The sequence below is a fragment of the Solanum stenotomum genome, chromosome 11 (assembly GCF_019186545.1).
Source record: "Solanum stenotomum isolate F172 chromosome 11, ASM1918654v1, whole genome shotgun sequence".
Classification (NCBI taxonomy): domain Eukaryota; kingdom Viridiplantae; phylum Streptophyta; class Magnoliopsida; order Solanales; family Solanaceae; genus Solanum; species Solanum stenotomum.
The window spans coordinates 39,390,808-39,399,870 of record NC_064292.1 but is presented as its reverse complement, the minus strand read 5'-3'; the positions used below and the strand labels follow the sequence as shown (position 1 = coordinate 39,399,870).

Sequence of the window (9,063 nt, the reverse complement as noted above, 5' to 3'; positions counted from 1 at the left end):
TAAATTTATTTATTTTCAACAAAAAAAAATGTAATATGAAGTTGGAGGAGAGTTTTGGAAAATATTTTCCTTAGTTTTTTAAGAAAAGTCATTTCCTTTAAATTTGAAGAAAATGAGTTGATTTGGAAAACATTTTACCCAACCAAACATGAGAAAATTGAAAAATATTTTCCTTTCATACCAAACACACCCTATAAGACGAACAACCTGCTACAACAATTTAAATAATCATTGCATTTTATCTTGCTTCTTTTTCTTTAATTCACAAAAGACGGCACATCTTTTAAAGTACATTTGGCACAAACGTAAGAGTCAAGAGATCAGAGAAGTAATCAATAACTAATCCCTGGAAGCTATCTCAAATATACACCATCTATTATTTTGTCCATTCAATATCACCCTAATCAGTAATTAATCCACAATGTAAACCAACATAAAACCAACGAAACAAGAAGAAAAAGGAATTTACAATCAAATCTTGCTGGACTTTTCCAGCCACCAATGCACAACACCATCTGCCTTGCTTGAGAAACACAGCAGCAAGCCTAATGCCAAAACACAGTCAGACTCACCAGCACTACTTGTTTCCCGAAACAAATGTAAATAAGCATACATTGTTTATGCAACTGTATGAACCTGAAACCGCCACCACCACCAGCACCTGAAGCTTGCTATCGCGAATGGAAATGAAGAGCAATAGTACCCGAGGATGCTAACATCACGAACGAGTCCTATTTTAGAGGCTTTATACCCTACACAGTAACATAACAAATTTTCAGCAAGAAAAGCATGTGATGCCACTACCATTGTTCAATTCAATGTTGAAATCGGAACTTATGAAGTGTGCTGATGACTAGAAGTATAAATATATTATTCTTCAATTTTCAAGATTTGAAAGGTACGTACTAAATTTCGACACTGAAATAAAATCTTTATTTTATAACCGTTGTGTGGGACAACTTGTGTGCACCTCAACTGATTCACAAGTGCCTACTATCTCCACTAGCACAAGAATCAGGCAACTCTGTCCACAAAGACTTGGGCATATGGAAAGAAATCACTTGGTATTTTTGCCTATGCTGGAATATGAACCTGAAACCACATGGTTCTCGACTCACTTGGTTTTGTAATAGAATCTTATGAAGTGGTAGAAACACTAAAAAGAACATTTTTATTCAATTACTAGATTTGTGGTTCCCATTTTTAACTTTTTTTTTCATCTTTCCAAGTTGGGTCACTTGAAGTAGATTCAACAGTTTACCTTCCTTTTATTTGGTGCGGTCATCCTAGTCTTCCACCTGTGAATCACAATTTCTCGGGCTTCCTATCTCGAGAGCACCTTGATTCACTCACCTATCCGCTTTATTCCCCTCAACTTTTCCATAAACCCATCTTGATCACCACCTTCCCCTACTTTTGGTGCTGGAAAAATCGACATCTGCTGAATCTTTATTAATACTCTATATTTGCCAACTCTCCACTTAGTGCAAACACCTGACATGTGTTGGAACCCTTTTATATCACATCCAAGGGTGAGAAATCAGCACTTGCCCCTCCCTCCCTTGTGTATGCGGTAACATATGGGGATTATGAGAATGGTTTATATCACTTAAGCTATTTGTGTGAAACTTGACTTACTTTTAATAAGAAGATTGATAAGGCACAATCTGTTATATGGCTTATTACTCTCTGCAATTTTTATTCAAAAGATGCAGATTTCTTTCCTGTTCAAAGTTGTGATGAGTAATTCAAGTCTGTTTTAAAGTTGTATACAGATGTGAGAATTTTTCTCTGAGCAGGTTTGGACATTCCTTCACAGGTAAGATTGCACCTAAATGTACTATAAGAATTCTACCCAAAAAAATATATTACAATGCTATTAATTCTTGAAGTTTAGAGATTAGAGAGTTCGAAAAGATTGATGTGCTAGGATCTAGTACTATGGCACAGTCAAACATTATGATGTAATGTCTGAGAACACAAGTATGACAAAGTCCAACTTTATGATATAATTCCAAAGGACATAAGGCTGATACCTAGGGCTGTTCTGATATAATGAACCTCTTTCTCATTCTATTCAAACCCTAACCATCTATAAGCCATTACCCATCTTAAGAATCCCTTAAACTACATAATTTGGCATTCATTTCATCCTCTAACGACAAAAAACCATCCCCCAAACGGTACTGTGTGTCTCTCCAACATGAAAACAAGCTGTAAGCAGTAAGATCTGTTTCATGGAGGAGAAGGCTATACTGATATTTCAACTCCGCCTTACATGCCTTTCTTCCAGTTTCAGGCTGATGTGTATATCTCTACAAGTGATTTGAACTGATGTTACACAAGAACGTTACACTTTTTGCATGAGCTGGAGATTATATAGATATACATGCAATTAATTAAATAAGAAACTAAGCTTCAATACTTGTGAGCTAAAATATCCATCTAAAGCATGCATCATACCTTGGATACTCTGAACTCATTCACAGCCATTCTGAGATTATCATCAGATAATAGCAACCTTGATAAAGCCCCTGTGCTCAACCTGTAAAAAAAAAAAGTTCAGCAAAATAAATGTACCCTGCTTCCCAAATGGAGTCCAAGATTTAAGGGATCTATGTAGGAAGCCTAACTTGTTAAACTGCCTTAGTTGAAACAAAGGATATATGGAATTACACTATCAAGCAGAGCAAGTTTGACTAACTTTACAATAAAATGGAGTTTATTTCCACAAACCCTTACCCCAACTTTTTTGCAGCATCTGATACCGAGCCCTCAACAGCAAATAGTAGGTCCAGTAAAGCTTGCATTCCCTATGGATTAAAGAAGAACGACAACCAAGAAAACATCACTACATTTGGCAGTAAGAAGTAATTTATATTAAGGACATGAAAAAAGGAAAAACATACCAAAGCAAATTTAGGATTGTTTGGTCCAATTTGAGGGCCACAGTTTGATCCCCTGATTGTTGATTTGGGAGGAAGAATTTGAAGCAGCTCTTGAGGAGGTGTATATGTATCAAGATCTATGTTGTTCCTAACTAGATGAAAATAAGGAAAGTATGAATAAATGGAAGCTTCTAGGAAAAGAGAGCTGCATCAACATCATGCTAAACCTAAAGTACGAGCTTAAACATATCCGAGGATGAAGACCAATCCATTAACTCAACAACAAAGTGTATTCCCATAGAGTGAGGTTTGGGGAGGGTGGAGTGCACCCAAACCTTACCTCTCTCTCAAAGGTGAGGTAGAGAGGCTATTTCCGATAGACCATTGGCTCAAGACAAAAACAGACTAGAAAAAGATGTAATGAAGTACAAGACACAATAGGTAGTAACGAAACAACAGATAGTAGAACCAGTCCATTAACTACTTAGGAAAAAGGAACTTCACAGGAAAACCAAACTTCAAAAGTTTTTGAACTCCCAAACTATGAAAAATGTGTCCAGTTTACACTTTAGCGTCTTCTTGGTTTGCATTTTTTGTTTTCAAATTTATAGATTTTCAAAGAAAGAGATTGAGTAGCTATTGATAAAATCTTCTGTAGCTTTTGACGTACAGATATCAGACTGTAAAAAGTTTAACCTACACAAACAAAATATTTGTAAATTAAGTTATTCAAGTTCCTTGGTCAAACCAACATAGTTTGGGTTTGAGGCATAGTTGACTAATCGATTGAAGTTAGTCAAATTCTTATTTGACATGGAATTAGCAAAGAGACCAAAAATAACAGAAGCTGCCTCTTCTTTATCATAGTTCAGTCAATTGAGAAATTCCCAACAATTAAGGGGTGGTTCAGCTGTGACACAGTTCTTTATTTTTTGGATGAAGTAAGTTGTTGTATTTAAAAAACAGCAAGAAGATGCATGAATGCTCAGATGTGACACAGTTTTTGTACTTCATATTATCTACGTATTCCATTATTTTCAACAGATTTTTACCATTCATCTACTAGAAAACCGTCTCTTTCTTCTACTGCTGCTTCGTATTGCTAATCACCCCCGATCTTCAAAACATTTTAACTCAATTTTTTTTTTTTTGAAACTTGGTAACTTTGTATTATAACAGAATAGTACATGGGCAGTACTAAACCTTATATACTGATGAACTCCAAAAACTCCACTATTCTAAATCTAAATTGAATCTAAAACATCAATTATAGAGACAGTTTCATTTGAGTATAATTGATAGCACCAAAAACGTAACAACAAAATGCAGTTGAGTTTAACTTTCTGCATACTATTCTCTACTCTCTCAAAACACCTAGAATTTCTCTCTTTCCAGGTTGCCCACCAGATTGAAGCAGGGATAATTCTCCATCTCGTTCTGTCTTTAGCTAGCACTCCTGCCTCCTCCCAACTTTTTAGGGCTTCAGTAATTCTCCTAGGCATAGCCCAGGATATGCCTTTGAGACTCAAGAATACCCTCCATAATTGTTGAGTAANACAAGTTGAGGGAAGCGAGACTGAGATGGTTTGGACATGTGAAGAGACGGAGCGCAGACGCCCCAGTGAGGAGGTGCGAGGTAATGGTGGTAGAGGGTACGCGGAGGGGTAGAGGTAGGCCCAAGAAGTATTGGGAGGAGGTGATTAGACAAGACTTGGCTATGCTTCACATTACCGAGGACATGACTCTAGATAGGAAGGAGTGGAGGTCTCGTATTAAGGTTGTAGGTTAGTAGGGCTAGCGTGTTGTCTTCTCTTGCAAGGGTATGGGTTGCTAGAGTTTGGAGTAGTCCTTGCCGTATGATGTTTACTGCGTTTCACGCATCGCATTACTTTCTTGTTGTTACTGTCTCATTTGTTGATTATACGCTAGCGTTTGTATTGGCTGTTATGTTCTATATATATCTCTCTTGTCACTTAGATTTGTTGTTCTTGAGCTGAGGGTCTCCCGGAAACAGCCTCTCTACCTCCACGAGGTAGTGGCAAGGTCTGCGTACAATTTACCCTCCCCAGACCCCACCTAGTGGGATCTCACTGGGCATGTTGTTGTTGTTGTTGTTGTTGTTGTTACAGTTTTTCAGTGTTTGTAGCAAGAGAAGAAGTTCATTAATTTCCCAGTCCTGCAAATTCCTTCTAAAATTTGGACTTCAAATATTATCAACTTTGTATTGGGCCACTATGGCTTCCTTGTTGGTGGCTATTTGGAACATCATAGGAAATGACTCCTTCAAAATAGTACCCCCAATCCACTTGTCTAACCAGAATCTTATGTTGAGACCATTCCCAGGTTTGAAGTAGACTTTCTGAAGAAACTCATCTTGGAAGCTACTTATGTGTTTCCAGACCCCCTCTCTAATAGGTAGGTCTCCCTCTGCTATAGCTCCCATCCTAATTGTACAAAAACAACTTTTTATGGGTTCCACAACTAGTAGTCCTGGCACAACTTTGCTAACTCAACAGTGCACTCCAAGATCATCACTTGATACAATTATACAACCCAAACACAAACCATTCTCAAACAGAAAACTCAAAGTTAATAAGCATATACTACACAGCTGTTTATCATGCCGCAAACCACAGAGTTTAAGATATAAATTTGTCTTATATAATAAGGCAGTGGTTCTGGAAGAAACATTTTGGAACAACAAAGAGTAGATGGTATACCTTTAAGTGCCAGTAACACTCGCAATCGAGATAAAGCAGACGCACGATTCATGTGTTGGGATCTATCCTCCACAGCCTAAAGAAAACCCAAACAAATAAAATTCCATTTCAAAATCAATAAAGGGTCATAAAAATCTAGCAAATCATCAAAACCAAACCTGAGCAATAATCCCTGTTGGGCTATGCTTCAAACGCACAGCAGATTCACGCTTGTTGCGGTGCTGTCCACCAGGACCTGAAGCCTTGAAAGTGCTCAACTCACACTGCTTCATCAACTCCTCATCCGACATCAACAAGTACTCTCTTCCACCAATTCCCGTATCAACACTTCCATCTCCATTAGTGCTGTATTTAGCTGAAAATAACGACCCAAATTCTTGAAATTGCTCTCCAACGGGTACAGAAAACAATGACCCAATTTTCTTGCCAACTGATAAATAAATTCTTGGAGTTGAGTATGAGCGAGAAATGGAGATCGAATTTGGGCGATAAAAAGAAGGTGTTAATATGGAGATATTAGTTATAGTTTTAGGAAGATTTAGAAACGATTTGAAAACAGAACGAACCATATGGATTCTCAAAATTAGCGTTTGTTTTCAAACCTTTTGAGGAAGACGAGAACATAAAAGGAGGATTTGGCCAATGCATTCTTAAACTATGCCCAAACTTATCGCTTTATTCCAACACTAGTGAACATTTCCGCGCTTCGCGCGGTCATAAAAATTATTTATANAACTTAAAGCAAAAAAAAAATCAGAAAAAATTCAAAAAAAAGGAGAAAATAGATAATTGCAAATGCTGGCCATTGGAGGGTGCCACATAAGCGGTTTTAGATTCAGATTTATATATATATATAGATTGTCAGTTTCATAATGTATTATATTTATTATATTATCTTAATAAATATAATGTTTGAATAGATTGTATCATTTTTTATCATTACACAATGTGGTATATATTTAATTTGAATGGTAAATCTAAAAAATATAGGATATTGAATATAGCTAGTATGAAAAAGTGGGAAAAAAAATAAATATAATTATTACATAACAAATAAAGACAAAGTAAGAAAAAAATATTAAGGTAACGATGTGATCACATCAAATCAATCGCTATATAAAATTGATCTTTTCATAGTTACCTAACGATAGAATTAAACGTTACAATAGAATTTAAGTAACAATCAAACAAACATTATAATTGAACCAATAATACAATACAATACAATACCATACTATACCAGGCTAACAACCATCCAAAAAAGTTGTAAGTTACATTTTTAAATAATTCATGTTAATAGAAAACATCTTACATCTCCAAGTATCATTTTTGGCCAAATCTATAGAATGACTGGACTGAAATTAATTCTAGACTAATAGTATAATTATTTAGCTAAAATACTGGAGTTTCAAGTAGTTTTTTTTTTAGTTTTTTCTTTAGATGTCACTAATAATCTCTCTATTTTAATTTAAAAAGATCGATTCTTTCCTTTCATATCATTTTTTAATTTTGATTTTTCACATGATATGTTTAAGGCCATAAAATTAATAAATATTTTATTGCATTTGACCAGTGTTATAAAAGGCAGGAGTGTGAGGCGAGACATTTTATGCAGTACAGGACGAGACGTAAGCTTCGAGACATGGGGAGTAAGTTTTATGAATCTACGGTGTGTAATCTCATATACATTCAACTTTATAAATTTATTACTAGAAAAATAAGCAAAAGTAAAACTATCAATTATTTTACAAATATTTTTTAATAAATAATTTATAATATATAGAAAAAAATTATGATTTTTATTAGAGAAATGTGTTAATGACCAATAATGAATAAAAATAATATTACAATTACTATTTGAGAAATATTATTACTCTAATAATAATAAATATGATTTAAAGCAAAAAAGGTTAGAGAAAATAAAAATAAAATAAAAAATAACGCTCATGGCGTACGTTTTTACGCTCGGGACTTACGTTTTTACGCTTGGAGATTACGCCCCAAATTCTAGGACTTATGCCCTATGAATCTACATTTTCAATTTGTGCCCCGGAGCGTTTTTGGTACGCCCCACCCTAAGGCTCACCCCAAAAAATGTTTTTATGCAACAAAATTTAAAAACATTGTTTACTTTCTTAAACTGTGTTTCCTATTAAAATAGGCCAAACAAATTGAAAGAGTAAGTATTTATTTTGATTGTCTATTTTTCTGAGGTCAAATTATTTGTAAGAAATTGGCAAGAGCTTCTAATTTTGGCCAAGTAAATAAGGTTTAGTCAAAATAATGAAGCTTAATCTATGAAGTTTTTTTTATTTCTCAAATTTGGCTTGAAAATATGATCCAAAAAAGTCATGAATTTTAAGAAGTTAAATAATGTTATCATTTTTTAATTAAAAATATCAGGTAGACAAAAAAGAAAAGAAAAGAAAATTATAACACTGATTTAGAAATAAGCTCAGGGCCTACTAATGGCTATATCCCAAAACCTCACTCACCTTGACATCAACATGGACTTTAAAGGGATTTTGAGAATTGGAGGAGAAAGCTACAAAGAAGAGAAAAGAAAATTGAGGAAAGAAGGAGTAATTGCAAGGTGAAAGTAGAGATGGTGAAGTTGCATTAAATGTAGTAGGGGTGTTATTACTGCAATCCTTGAGGGAGGGGTGTTGGTGAGGGGTGGGTGGGTGGGTTCAAGATAAAGTAAGAAGGATGTGTATGTATACGTGAGCAGAGGCGTTAGCGTCAGATTCAAAATTTGAAGCTTAAGTATGATCAAATTCAAAATTTGGATATCTATTACAATATTGCTCGATTCTAAATTAATAATTTTTATATATTTAAATTAATTTCTTAATAAAAATAAAAAATTTAGACTAAAGTTAGTAGGTTCTGTCAAACATGTAACTTTTGAACTAATTATGTGAAAATTATGGATTTTTTAATTGGAGTACTCGAATGTCAAATAATTTTTGTAATTAAACAATTAAATATTATTGTTTTTTGTTTAATTATAAATTAGTGGTGAATTCTTACATTTTTTTGTTAATTACGAAAACCACCCACTCATTCACCAAAAAAAAATTGATATTATTTTATTTTAAAAAAAAAATTCTACCCCAGTTATCTAACCCTTCGCTCCAAATTTATTTATTTATTTATATTTTTTTTTCGTTTTGTGTTAGATATGTACATATATTTTTAGGAAAATATTTTTTTATATATTTGCGTACCAATTATAACATAAATAAAAAAAATTAGTTAAGAAAAAATCTTGCAAGTAAAAACTTTTCTAAAAAAATACATATCTAACACAGAACAAAAAACAATGAGAAGCGGACAGTTAGGTGGGGTCGAATTATTTTTTAAAAGTACAATAACATCTAAATTATTATTTAGAGGGGAAGGGGGAGATGAAGTAAAAAACTTTTATAATTTTTTTAAAAAAAAATAAAAAT

At 34.0% G+C, this 9,063-nt stretch overlaps 1 protein-coding gene across 2 annotated transcripts; it reads right to left on the bottom strand.

Annotated features, from left to right (window-relative positions):
- Positions 1-322: 322 nt before the first annotated feature.
- LOC125845276 (uncharacterized) lies at positions 323-6,294 on the bottom strand. Of its 2 annotated transcripts, none has more exons than XM_049524753.1 (6): positions 5,767-6,294; positions 5,609-5,684; positions 2,910-3,040; positions 2,743-2,813; positions 2,464-2,545; positions 323-712 (listed from the first exon to the last, which is right to left on the bottom strand). In XM_049524753.1, exons 1-6 carry the CDS (start codon positions 6,175-6,177, stop codon positions 578-580), a joined length of 906 nt encoding a protein of 301 aa, XP_049380710.1. In that variant the 5' UTR covers positions 6,178-6,294; the 3' UTR covers positions 323-577. The 2 variants fall into 2 exon arrangements, with proteins under 2 accessions (XP_049380710.1, XP_049380711.1); XM_049524754.1 differs by having other exon boundaries at positions 574-752; positions 5,767-6,279.
- Positions 6,295-9,063: the final 2,769 nt, after the last annotated feature.

Excerpts from the sequence above, each read along its gene's own strand:
- LOC125845276 (XM_049524753.1), bottom strand. The coding sequence starts at position 6,177 with ATGGTTCGTTCTGTTTTCAAATCGTTTCTAAATCTTCCTAAAACTATA. Across the intron at positions 2,814-2,909 it reads ACAATCCTAAATTTGCTTTG|GGAATGCAAGCTTTACTGGA; the intron begins GTATGTTTTTCC and ends TTTAATCCATAG. Across the intron at positions 713-2,463 it reads ATGAGTTCAGAGTATCCAAG|CATCCTCGGGTACTATTGCT; the intron begins GTATGATGCATG and ends TCGTGATGTTAG.